At 45.0% G+C, this 14,006-nt stretch overlaps 1 protein-coding gene across 1 annotated transcript; it reads left to right on the top strand.

The window, feature by feature from the left end:
• The first annotated feature begins 545 nt into the window (after positions 1-545).
• LOC121555166 (norrin cystine knot growth factor NDP) lies at positions 546-6,706 on the top strand. Its single transcript, XM_041868987.2, has 2 exons — positions 546-749; positions 6,188-6,706. The coding sequence occupies exons 1-2, from the start codon at positions 546-548 to the stop codon at positions 6,410-6,412; spliced, it is 429 nt and encodes a 142-aa protein (XP_041724921.2). The 3' UTR covers positions 6,413-6,706.
• The last annotated feature ends 7,300 nt before the right edge of the window (positions 6,707-14,006 follow it).

The following is a 14,006-nucleotide window of genomic DNA, read 5'->3' as shown; positions in this document are numbered from 1 at the left end:
CTGATTGGTCAGGGATTCCACTCACCTGGTATCCCAGGTCTAAATCAGTCCATGATTAGAGGTGAAAGATGTAAACCAGCAGTACTTTTGATGTCAATCTCTTTAGTTTGAGAAAAGGTGCTTTAAAGAATAGAGTTTACCCATCTACCCACCCTTTATTATTTCCCTCTATCCCCAGATCGAGACATACAGACAGGAGATATGGAGAGGTCCGGTGTGAGGACGCACAGACCAGACTCTGTACCACCCAGCAGCACACTGGGCCAGGGCTAGGAGCTCCACACCAATACCATTAGAGAGAGGACAAAGGAACACCTCACTCCTTCACGTCAGTAAAGAGAACAAAAAAGAGACAGAAAAAAAGAAAGAAAAGTCACTCCCAGTGAGAAGAGAGACAAACAGACAAACAGAGAGAAATAAAAAAAGAAGTGGACAGAGAGTCCCTCTTTCGCCCTCTTTGTGTCACCTCTAAAGTTCCTCCGTGCCTCTTAGACTTTACCCCCCTACCCCCTGTCCCACCCACCCCAGCCCTCCCTGGCCCCAGTATGTGGCCCCCAGCCCCCCTCTCTCCCTCCTCAGGGCTGGTGCTGTTGCTGGTTTTCTGCCCCCTATTGGTGGTAGTGCAAGCCAGCAGCAGTAAGGCAGAGAGCGGACACAACACACACCTGGGAGACACAGACCCAGACCGCTGTATGAGGCATCACTTCGTAGAGACCATCACACACCCCATCTACAAATGTAACTCCAAGGTAAGCCGGCAGAATGTGCACAGAAACACAATAGCATGTGCACACACGCTCTCTCACACACAGACAAGGATACACTAGCAGATACATAATGATAAAGGAGGTCAGACCTCCCTGTAAGTCATACACACGCACACAGTAAGATAATCCAGTCGTCCACCCCCAGTGCTCCTACTAACAAGCTGTTTTAGATAACAGTGCCAGTCCAGCTGACAAAGGAGCAGGAGGTTTTACATGATAAATATCAGAACAGAAATCTGCTCCAAACATCCAAACCAAACCCCTGGCAGAGGTAGATAAGTGCAGTCTGTTCAATAAGTGCAGTCTCTCTCTTTCTGTGTGAGTTCCTCACCTAGGCCAAAATTAAAATGAGCCCCCACAGAGAGAGCAGCAAATGTCTGCAGTGTGGCCCACATCTAACACCTCACACACACCAGGAGCATGACTCACCTAGAAAATACTTTCACCCTGCTTCCTTACAGTGGCAAACCAAATGCTTACCTGGCCCACAAATCCACCCTGGACTTGAACAGCCTTTATGACCAGGTCCACCTCTACAAAGCAGCAGTCCCTACTTTTGAAAGGACCCTGAAAGATATTGCCCTCAACCGCAGTCCCAGCACCTCACACAGGAGCAACAGCCCTACATCCAGAGCACAGCACCACCAGGCACATCCACCCACCCCCACCTCAACCAGTTAACACCCTCCCAAACCAACCATGGCCACAACCCATATTGATCATCCCCAGATCAGGCCTGCGCCCCTCCTGCCCCTCCCATGCCCCCAACCCCCACAACGAGGACCTCAACAAGACAATCACACATAAATCCAGGAGGTGAGCAGAGCAACTGGCCCAACCCCCACATTTGGCTAGAAATTTTAAAGGAAATAATCTCAACAGAGAAAAATGTTATCCAGTGTGCTACCTATAAACCCCCACTAGAATCCCCAAACTTTATTGAAGACAGCTTCTCCATCCTAGAGGGAAAGGTCAATCAATTTCAATTCCAGGGACACGTACTAGTCTGGGGTGACCTAAACGCCAGAACTGGACAAGAACCAGACATTCTCAGAGGGGGACAAGCATCTACCTGGAGGTGACAGCATTCCCTCCCAAATATGCCCCCCTAGACAAAACTATGACAAAACAGCCAACAAAAATGGATCACAACTATTGCAGCTCTGTCACACACTGGGTCTGTACATTGTCAATTGTAGGCTTCGAGGGGACTCCTATGGTAGGTACACCTACAACTCATCCCTTGGCAGTGGTACTGTAGACCTCAACCAACCTCAACCCAGAGTCTCTCAGAGCTTTGACAATCAGCCCACTGACACCCCTATCAGATCACAGCAAAATCAGTCTACTTGAACAGAGCAACACTCAACCAAGAGGCATCAAAGCCCAACAAACTGCATACTATTAAGAAATGCTATAGATGGAAGGAAAGTAGTGTAGAAACCTACCAAAAAAACATTTGGGCAACAACAAATCCAATCCTTTTTAGACAAATTCCTGGACAAAACGTTTCACTGCAATAGAGAAGGTGTAAACTTGGCAGTAGAAACTGTATATTTGACCTTTCAGCTTCCCTATCAAACCCCAAAATTTCAAGAAAACAACCTAAGAAAGTTAACAAAAATGTTAAATGGTTTGATGAAGAATGCAAAACTCTAACAAAGAAATTGAGAAACATATCCAATCAAAAACACAGAGACCCAGAAAACCTGAGCCTACGCCTTTATGGTGAAACACTAAAAAACAATACAGAAATACACAAAGAAAAAATAAAAAAGAAGGAACAGCACGTCAGAAATCAGCTCAATGTAATCGAAGAATCCATAGAATTTAACCACTTCTGGGAAAATTGGAACACACTTAACAAACAACAACACGAAGAACTGTCTATCCAAAATGGAGATGTATGGATAAACCACTACTCAAATAGTTTCGTCTCTATAAAAAATAACAAACAGCAAATACATATACATGATCAATTACAAATCTTAGAATCAGCTATTAAAGATTACCAGAACCCACTGGATTCTCCAATTACATTGAATAAACTACAGGACAAAATACAAACCCTCCAACCCAAAAAGGCCTGTGGTGTTGATGGTATCCTAAATGAAATGATAAAACATACAGACCACAAATTCCAATTGGCTATACTTAAACTCTTTAACATCATCCTCAGCTCTGGGATCTTCCCCAATATTTGGAACCAAGGACTGATCACCCCAATCCACAAAAGTGAAGACAAATGTTACCCCAATAACTACCATGGGAAAATCCTCTGCATTAACAGCAGACTGCTACATTTCCTCAGTAAAAACAATGTCTTGAGCAAATGTCAAATTGCCTTTTTACTGAATTATCGTACGACAGACCACGTATTTACCCTGCACCCCCTAATTGACAAACAAACTCTCATGCTTTGTTGTATCAAAAAAGATTCTGACTCAATTTGGCATGAGGGTCTGCTATATAAATTGATGGAAAGCAGTGTTCGGGGAAAAACATACGACATTATAAAATCCATGTACACAAACAACAAGTGTGCTGTTAAAATTGGCAAAAAGACAAACAGATGTCTTTCCTCGGGGTCATGGGGTAAAAAAGGGATGCAGCTTGAGTCCCACCCTCTTCAACACACACTATACATTGCATTTGGAAAGTATTCAGACCCCTTGACTTTTTCCACATTGTTACAATACAGCCTTATTCTAAAATTGATTAAATTGTTTTTTGTTTTTTTTCATCAATCTACACACAATACCCCATAATGACAAAGCAAAATCAGGTTTTTAGAAATTTTTGCTAAACAAAAGCTTGGCACACCTGTATTTGGGGTGTTTCTCCCATTCTTCTCTGCAGATCCTCTCAATCTCTGTCAGGTTGGATGGGTAGCCTCGCTGCACTGCTATTTTCAGGTCTCTCCAGAGATGCTCGATCAGGTTCAAGTCCGGGCTCTGGCTGTGCCAATCAAGGACATTCAGAGACTTGTCAAGAAGCACTCCTGCGTTGCCCCAGTCTGAGGTCTTGAGCACTCTGAAGCAGGTTTTCATCAAGGATCTCTCTGTACTTTGCTCCGTTCATCTTTCCCTCGATCCTGACGAGTCTCCCAGTCCCTGCCGCTGAAAAACATCCCCACAGCATGATGCTGCCACCACCATGCTTCACCGTAAGGATGGTGCCAAGTTTCCTCCAGACGTGACGCTTGGCATTCAGGCCAAAGAGTTCAATCTTGGTTTCATCAGATTAGAGAATCTTGTTTCTCATGACCTGAGAGTCCTTTAGGTGTCTTTTGGCAAACTCCAAGCGGACTGTCATGTGCCTTTTACTGAGGAGTGGCTTCTGTCTGGCCACTCTACCATAAAGGCCTGACTGGTGGAGTGCTGCAGAGATAGTTGTCCTTCTGGAAGGTTCTCCCATCTCCACAGAGGAACTATGGAGCTCTGTCACAGTGACCATCGGGTTCTTGGTCACCTCCCTGACCAAGGCTCTTCTCCCCTGATTGCTCAGTTTGGCCGGGCGGCCAGCTCTAGGAAGAGTCTAGGTGGTTCCAAATTTCTTCCATTTAAGAATGATGGAGGCCACTGTGTTCTTGGGGACCTTCAATGCTGCATAAATGTGTTTGTACCCTTCCCAAGATATGTGCCTCGACACAATCCTGTCTCGGAGCTCTACGGACAATTCCTTCGACCTCATGGCTTTGTTTTTGCTCTGACATGCACTGTTAACTGTGGGACCTTATATAGACAGGTGTGTACCTTTCCAAATCATGTCCAATCAATTGAATTTACCACAGGTGGACTCCAATCAAGTTGTAGAAACATCTCAAGGATGATCAATGGAAACTGGATGCACCTGAGCTCAATTTCGAGTCTCATAGCAAAGGGTCTGAATACTTATGTAAATAAGGTATTTCTGTTTTTTATTTTCAAAACTTTCTAAAAACCTGTTTTTGCTTTGTCATTATAGGGTATTGTCTGTAGCTTGACGAGGGGAAAATGTCAGTTAATCCATTTTAGAATAAGGCTGTAACGTAAAACAAAATACCTGAGACTCTTCCTAGCTGATAGCTCATTGTCTAGTCCTCAGCTATTTTAACGAGGACACATGTTCATAAAGTGGCTGCTAACTCCCTTGCTGTCGTCGCCGGCAAGTGTGTTTGTGTCATAACCCCTAGCCCCAGACAGGCTATAGCCAGAGGGAGAGAAAGACGAGAGAGAGAAACAGAGAGAGAGAGAACGAGAGACAGAAAGAGAGAGATGGAGAGAGAGAGAGAGAGAGAGAGAGAGAGAGAGAGAGAGAGAGAGAGAGAGAGAGAGAGAGAGAGAGAGAGAGAACGTTTGTGTGATATCCATATCCCCTGGCCCCAGATGAGCTATTGTAAGAGAGGGTGACATCGGTGGCGACACGAGGCAGCTGACAGGGAACATGACACAGGAGTCCACTTACGGACACGACAGCAATGTGTGTGTGTTTGTGTGTGTGTACCGGTAAGTGTGTTTGTGTGATGATTCACTGTTGAGGCATCAGAGGGTGTGTGTCTGTGCAATGGAAAGGCAGGCCATCACCTCTAGATGAGGATCAGTAGTACACAATGAAAATGGTCAGACATGTTATGTAGCATGGTGTTCTTCTGACAGACAAACACACGGAAGGGATGGAGCCCTGAGTCATTAGTACTTAACAACATCACTCATTAGGGCTATGATACTGTATGTTTGTGTCACTGCTGTTAGCCTACTGAGCGCTCAGGGAGCTAACACAAGTCTTCATGTCTCAGGCTAGGTTACTCATGTGATTTACGTGTGTGTGTGGTGTGTGTGTGTGTGTGTGTGTGTGTTTGTGTGCGTGCATGCGCGTGTGTGTGACTAACCCTGAGCTTTCAGTGCTAACAGTGTGAGTGACCAGCCTGACTCCTATCACTGCAGGTGCAAGGCCACAGACAGGGAGTTAGACTTCAGGCTTTAGATTACAGTAGAATACAAAGCCTGACTGTGAACTACAGTATATAGACATCAGCTCCTTGAACAGGATAACATAACTTTATTGTTTTCTGAACTCCCTTTAAGTGGCCTCCCGAGTGGCGCAGTGGTCTGTGCCACTAGAGATCCTGGTTCGAATCCAGGCTCTGTCGTAGCCGGCCGCGACCAGGAGACCCATGGGGCGGCGCACAATTGGCCCAGCGTTGTCTAGGGAATGGCCGGCAGGGGATGTAGCTCAGTTGGTAGAGCATGGTGTTTGCAACACCAGGGTTGTGGGTTTGATTCCCACAGGGAGTATAAAAAATAAATAATAATGTATGCACTCACTAACTGTAAGTCGCTCTGGATAAGATAGTCTGCTAAATGACTAAAATGTAAGTGGTCATGTATGTTTTCTCCCCTCGACCCTCCTCTCTTGCCCTCTCCTCTCCTCCTATCCAGATGGTGTTGCTGGCTCGGTGCGAGGGCCACTGCAGCCACACGTCCCGCTCCGACCCTCTCATCTCCTTCAGTTCGGTGTTGAAGCAGCCCTTTAAGAGCACCTGTTTCTGCTGCAGGCCCCACACCTCCAAGCTGAAGGCTGTGAGGCTCCGCTGCGCCGGAGGAACGCGCATCACCGCCACCTACCGCTACATACTTGCCTGCAACTGTGAGGAGTGCAGCTGAGCAGAGAAAATAACCTTTTAGAACCTTTGAGAGTTTCTACCCCTGTGAGTCTGCAGCTGTGAGGAGTGGAATCCTAGAACTCGAGAATTTGAAGAACCCGCACCTTTGTAGAACCTGTATGATGATTCAAGTGCCCTAACTTCTCCGCTGGCCTTCATCTGCAAGTAGTGGAACCCTTGGTACCCTATAGAACTCTAAAGCCAAAGAGTCTAGGCCCAACCCATGGACACATCTAGAACCATCATGCCTGTTGGCGATAATGACTCCAGCGCCCTGGGCTTTTAGAACCGGCATATTGGGGAGGGGAGGGGAGGGGAGGGGAGGGGGAGTTAAGAACCATCGAGGAACCCCATGTACTAACCCATGGTTCTACTTGTTTTACTAGACCTGACCGAGAAGTCTGTCATGAGAACCTTAATTCTCGTGACTCTTTGTCAAACTGTTTTTTAAATCCTAAATTCACTACCTATCAGTCTGGACCCAACTGCAAGACTCTGAGACCTGAGCTCCTATTCCTCTTCCAGTGGCTCAGTCCCCATCCTGAGACCCATTAGGAACCCTGATCCCCAATTATGTGTGTCTAGAATGAGCAGAACATTCGGTTCCTCAAGGTTCCCTAAAGGAGTAATTTCTGATAATCCATCCAGGGTAGATGTGATTCCCCCGGATCCCATACAACCCTCCATTCCCTCCCATTTGTTTAGACCCCAAACAACTAACTGCTTTTTGGGTTTCAGCCAACCTCTCACCACTCATTACAGGCAATAACAACACATATGCACACACACACATTCACGCACACATCCCTTATCTTACAACACACACTCTCTCACCAGTCACCACTCATTACAGGCATCAATAACGATATGGTGCCAACATCATAAAAGCCCACCAGTGCCCAACAACACAACAACAAACATCATTAAAGGCCCAATGCAGCCATTTTTATATCAATATCAAATAATTTCTGGGTAAAAAGATTTACATTAAAATGGGCAAAAATTGCTTTTTAACAAAAAACTATTTCTCAAGCAATAATTTTGCTAGGATTGTCTGAGAGTGGTCTGAGTGTGGAGGGGGGAAACTGAAAACGAGCTGTTATTGGCAGAGAGGTTTGGAACTCTCTTTGTTATTGGTCTATTAACCAATTTACCGCATGGTGATGTCACCATGGAAAGCCCAAACTCCTACCCATGCAAACCTTCTGATAAGAAAGTTCTGTGTAGCATCCCGAGTGGCGCAGCGGTCTAAGGCACTGCAATGCTTGAGGCGTCACTACAGATCCGGGTTCGATCCCGGACTGTGTCGCAGCCGGCCATGACCGGGAGACCCATGAGGCGACGCACAATTGGCCCAGTCTCGGTTAGGTGAGGGTTTGGCTGACAGGGATGTCCTTGTCCCATCGTGCTCTAGTGACTCCTGTGGCAGGCCGGGCGCATGCACGCTGACACGGTCACCAGTTGTACGGTGTTTCGTCCGACACATTGGTGCGGCTGGCTTCTGGGTTAAGCGAGCAGTGCGGCTTGGCAGGGTCATGTTTCGGAGGACGCATGGCTCTCGACCTTCGCCTCTCCCAAGTCTGTACGGGAGTTGTAGCGATGGGACAAGACTGTAACTACCAATTGGGGAGAAAAAGGTGTACAATATTTTTTTACCCAAAAATATTTTTTCAACCAGCAACTATCAGGAAAAGAAAATCACACTTCTACAGTGTTAGCTTCATCAGCTGTTGTACAATATGATATGAAACACAGGAAAAACAGAATTTTGACTGCACTGGGCCTTTAAAAGCAGCATGGGACAGAATAGATACAGTGAGGGAAAAAAGTATTTGATCCCCTGCTGATTTTGTACATTTGCCCACTGACAAAGACATGATGATGTCAAAAATGTTATAAATTGATTTGCATTTTAATGAGGGAAATAAGTATTTGACCCCTCTGCAAAACATTACTTAGTATTTGGTGGCAAAACCCTTGTTGGCAATCACAGAGGTCAGACGTTTCTTGTAGTTGGCCACCAGGTTTGCACACATCTCAGGAGGGATTTTGTCCCACTCCTCTTTGCAGATCTTCTCCAAGTCATTAAGGTTTCAAGCCTGACGTTTGGCAACTCAAACCTTCAGCTCCCTCCACAGATTTTCTATGAGATTAAGGTCTGGAGACTGGCTAGGCCACTCCAGGACCTTAATGTGCTTCTTCTTGAGCCACTCATTTGTTGCCTTGGCCGTGTGTTTTGTCATGCTGGAATACCGATCTATTTTCAATGCCCTGGCTGAGGGAAGGAGGTTCTCACCCAAGATTTGACGGTACATGGCCACGTCCATCGTCCCTTTGATGCGGTGAAGTTGTCCTGTCCCCTTAGCAGAAAAACACAGCCAAAGCATAATGTTTCCACCTCCATGTTTGACGGTGGGGATGGTGTTCTTGGGGTCATAGGCAGCATTCCTCCTCCTCCAAACACGGCGAGTTGAGTTGATGCCAAAGAGCTTGATTTTGGTCTCATTTGACCACAACACTTTCACCCAGTTCTCCTCTGAATCATTCAGATGTTCATTGGCAAACTTCAGACAGCCCTGTATATGTGCTTTCTTGAGCAGGGGGACCTTGCGGGCGCTGCAGGATTTCAGTCCTTCACGGCGTAGTGTGTTACCAATTGTTTTCTTGGTGACTATGGTCCCAGCTGCTTTGAGATCATTGACAAGATCCTCCTGTGTAGTTCTGGGCTGATTCCTCACCGTTCTCATGATCATTGCAACTCCACGAGGTGAGATCTTGCATGGAGCCCCAGGCCGAGGGAGATTGACAGTTATTTTGTGTTCCATTTTGCGAATAATCGCACCAACTGTTGTCACCTTCTCACCAAGCTGCTTGGCGATGGTCTTGTAGCCCATTCCAGCCTTGTGTAGGTCTACAATCTTGTCCCTGACATCCTTGGAGAGCACTTTGGTCTTGGCCATGGTGGAGAGTTTGGAATCTGATTGATTGATTGCTTCTGTGGACAGGTGTCTTTTATACAGGTAACAAGCTGAGATTAGGAGCACTCCCTTTAAGAGTGTGCTCCTAATATCAGCTCGTTACCTGTAAAAAAGACACCTGGGAGCCAGAAATCTTTCTGATTGAGAGGGGGTCAAATACTTATTTCCCTCATTAAAATGCAAATAAATTTATAACATTTTTGACATGCGTTTTTCTGGATTGTTTTGTTGTTATTCTGTCTCTCACTGTTGAAATAAACCTACCATTAAAATTATAGACTGATCATTTCTTTGTCAGTGGGAAAACTTACAAAATCAGCAGGGGATCAAATACTTTTTTCCCTCACTGTATGCTGTATGTGTATTAACTGTTTTTAACTGCACCGGAGCCCTGTCTCCTAGCCAGATCATAAACATTTACCACACTCAGCCCCAGCCTTTCATCTATCTGTTTTAAGCATGACAAACCATACAACCAGCTGATGTACTCTCAGAGGACAGACTCTTACAAAATGACTGCTTTGTCCCCAGCCGGAGGACTATAACGCAAAGGGCAGCAGAGAGCAAAAGAGGGGTATCCGGAGAAACATTCTGTTGATGGGAAGCCATTTTGTGGAGTTGTATATGCACTCTAAAGGGAAATGGTCTGTTAATGCTTATGTTAAATACTCTGTGCAACTGACAATATGGTTGTTGTTGATGTTGAAACTATTAATATTATTATCATGCTAGAGTGTATGATTACTGACACGTTTTGTTATCATTAAGTATTACTACTTTACTAATGATGTAATTTCAATACTATGGGTTAGATACTTTGAGAAAAGAAATTGGTACGGTCACAATTCAAAAACCCTATTTTTATTTACTCTTGAGTGCATTTAAGACAGTCCCAAACCATTGAATTTATCAGGAGTCAACTACTGTATCTTCCAGGTTAAGGTATGGGGGGAGGGTTCCATTTTGGAATAGAATGGAATGGACACAAACACACAGGCACACACACACACTCACTCACTCCTCTGAAATGCCTTTGTTCTTTGCTATGGCCTCAAACTGTACCCTCCCATGTGAAATCATACAATTTGCTGGTCTGAGGACTTTTTAATGCAGCTCACCACTGACAGCGCGACTGGCTGCTTCACACGTGAACATAATAAACACTATTCCTTTGTTTCTGGAGATTGATCTGTCCCTCACTGGCTGTCTCCTCTCTGTGTGTCTCCTTCATCAGCACACACATACACAGTTCCATGCCCTGAACCTGGGGGTATAATTATGTGGGGACTGATTTGACAGCAAGACAGAGGAGCAACATAATGCTTGTCACACTGACGCTAACAATGTTCTTATGGCTGCCCTAAACGTGGCATATGAATAAGCTATTTGGCAATGCAAGCAGCCATGATCACACACACATACACACACATGCTCGCATACACACACATACACACACACATTCACACACAGTACTGCAGTTCTAATAACAGAAACAACACGCTCAAATGTCATCATCAAATATAGAATTCATTTTAGTCACTCCAGGAATTCCTGTGTTGGAATGTTTCCAGGTGCGAGACAATAAGGCACATGTGGTATTTTCAGAACCACTCAAATCATCTATTTATATTACAGTCTGTCATTTTTTCTCACAACGGTGATAATCATAACCATTCAACGTTCAATAAAAATCATACAAAGGAAATTATCATGCATTGCCATATGTTTCTAACAGGATGATGACTTCACATCATTCTGTTCACTGTGATGCTTTTTAGATGGTCCAAGACACAACAGGATCCGTTTGGCCTGTCGCTGCAGGGTCAGGTAGGGTTGTTGGATCCGACATTTTAGTTTGAATCATATAACGCATTTCAACACAACCAAAGGTCTTTATATTAGACATGAAGATCAAAGGGACTATAGTGGTTAACCATGCCAGGTAAAAAGTGGATGTGTTGGGTATACAGTGCATTTGGAAAGTATTCAGACCCCTTCCCATTTTCCACATTTTGTTACGTTAAAGCCTTAATTGTCCGTAGAGCTCCGAGACAGGATTGTGTCGAGGCACAGATCTGGGGAAGGGTATCAAAAAATGTCTGCAGCATTGAAGGTCCCCAAGAACACAGTTGCCTCCATCATTCTTAAATGGAAGAAGTTTGGAACCACCAAGACTCTTCCTAGAGCTGGCCGCCCGACCAAACTGAGCAATCGGGGGAGAAGGGCCTTGGTCAGGGAGGTGACTAAGAACCCGATAGTCACTCTGACAGAGCTCCAGAATTCCTCTGTGGAGATGGGAGAACCTTCCAGAAGGACAACCATCTCTGCAGATGGAAGCCACTCCTCAGTAAAAGGCACATGACAGCCCGCTTGGAGTTTGCCAAAAGGCACCTAAAGGACTCTCAGACCATGAGAAACAAGATTCTCTGGTCTGATGAAACCAAGATTGAACTTTTTGACCTGAATGTCTGGAAGAAACCTGGCACCATCCCTACGGTGAAGCATGGTGGTGGCAGCATCATGCTGTGGGGATGTTTTTCAGTGGCAGGGACTGGGAGACTAGTCAGGATCGAGGGAAAGATGAATGGAGCAAGGTACAGAGAGATCCTTGATGAAAACCTGCTCCAGAGCGCTCAGGACCTCAGACTGGGGCGAAGGTTCACCTTCCAACAGGACAACGAACCTAAGCACACAGACAAGACAACTCAGGAGTGGCTTCAGGACAAGTCTCTGAATGTCCTTGAGTGGCCCAGCCAGAGCCCGGACTTGAACCCAATTTAACATCTCTGGAGAGACCTGAAAATAGCTGTGCAGCGATGCTCCCCATCCAACCTGACAGAGCTTGAGAGGATCTGCAGAGAAGAATGGGAGAAACTCCCCAAATACAGGTGTGCCAAGCTTGTAGCGTCATACCCAAGAAGACTTGAGGCTGTAATCGCTGCCAAAGGTGATTCAACTGTACTGAGTAAAGGATCTGAATACTTATGTAAAGGTGATATTTCAGTTATTTTATTATTTTTTTGCAGACCTGTATTTGCTTTGTCATTATGGGGTATTGTGTTTAGATTGAATGGGGGGAAAAAACGTTTAATAAATGCCAGAATAAGCCTGTAATGTAACAAAATGTGGAAAAAGTCAAGGGATCTGAATACTTTCCAAATGCTCTGTAGGTATAGGTCACAGGAGGTTGGTGGCACCTTAATTGTGGAGGACGGAGCGTAATAAATTGAATGGTATCGAATGCACCAAACACGTGATTGATGCCATTCCATTTGCTTTGTTCTGGCTATTATTATGAGCTGTCCTCCCCTCAGCTGCCTCCTGTGGTATAGGTAGGCTATACTATATAGGCACTTACTGTTATTGTAGAACTACATTATGTGCTGGGAAAGAAAATAAACACACACACAAACAGTAAGAGTGTGTCTCTTTGTTAACAACAGCTGGTGGGCAATCTATGATAATAAGGAATTCTCAAGGTTCTGCTAGCCTGACTTAGAATACCTCATGATAAGCAGTAGACCATCCTATTTACCAAGAGTGTTTTAATCTTCATTTTTCGTAGCTGTCTATTTAACACCACAAACTGACGCTGTCACTAAGACCGCACTCAACGCACTGTATAGGGCCATGCACAACCAAAAAAAAACTCATCCAGGGGATTTTAATGCACATAATGTTGCTGCTACCATCTCTTATGACTGAAAAGAGCTTCTAGACATCAGAACAGCGATTACTCACCTTGAACTGGACGAAGACTTTTTCTTTATTGAGTTGGACAAGAGGGATTTGCTCCAGACACCCGACAGGGCCCTCATCCCCGTCATTCGCAGTAGAAAGAAAAGGAGATATCGCGGAAGGAGAACGGGGTGCTAGGTAAGGAGCCGGCGACGAGTGGCTAATTTGCCTTTGCCATCAATACTATTGGCCAATTTACAATTGCTTGATTATAAAGTGGAAGAACTACAGGCACGAATATCCTACCAACGGGACATTCAAAACTGTAATATCTTATGTTTCACCGAGTCATGGCTGAACAAAGACATGAATAACATACAGCTGGCAGGTTATACACTGTATCGGCAGGATAGAACAGCAGCTTCTGGTAAGAGAAGGGGTGGCGGTCTATGTATATTTGTAAACAACAGCTGGTGCACGATATCTAAGTAAGTCTCAAGGTTTTGCTCGCCTGAGGTAGAGTATCTCATGATACACTGTAGACCACACTATCTACCAAGAGAGTTTTCATCTATATTCTTCGTAGCTGTCTATTTACCGCCACAAACCGATGCTGGCAATAAGACCGCACTCAATGAACTGTATACGGCCATAAGCAAACAGGAAAACGCTCATCCAGAGACGGCGCTCCTAGTGGCCGGGGACTTTAATGCAGGGAAACTTAAATCAATTTTACCTAATTTCTACCAGCATGTTAAATGTGCAACCAGAGGGAAAAAAACTCTAGACCACCTTTACTCCACACACAGAGAAGCGGACAAAGCTCTCCCTCGCCCTCCATTTAGCACATCTGACCATAATTCTATCCTCATGATTCCTGATTATAAGCAAAAACTAAAGCAGGAAGCATCAGTGACTTGGTCAATAAAAAAGTGGTCA

Source organism: Coregonus clupeaformis, chromosome 4 (assembly GCF_020615455.1).
Source record: "Coregonus clupeaformis isolate EN_2021a chromosome 4, ASM2061545v1, whole genome shotgun sequence".
Classification (NCBI taxonomy): Eukaryota; Metazoa; Chordata; class Actinopteri; order Salmoniformes; family Salmonidae; genus Coregonus; species Coregonus clupeaformis.
Note: the sequence above shows the minus strand (reverse complement) of the source record. Positions and strands in the feature narration are given on the sequence as shown.

Bases quoted from the DNA above. Each gene is read 5' to 3' on its own strand.
- LOC121555166 (XM_041868987.2), top strand. From the start codon at position 546: ATGTGGCCCCCAGCCCCCCTCTCTCCCTCCTCAGGGCTGGTGCTGTTG. The intron at 750-6,187 runs GTAAGCCGGCAG...CCTCCTATCCAG, and splicing joins TCTACAAATGTAACTCCAAG to ATGGTGTTGCTGGCTCGGTG.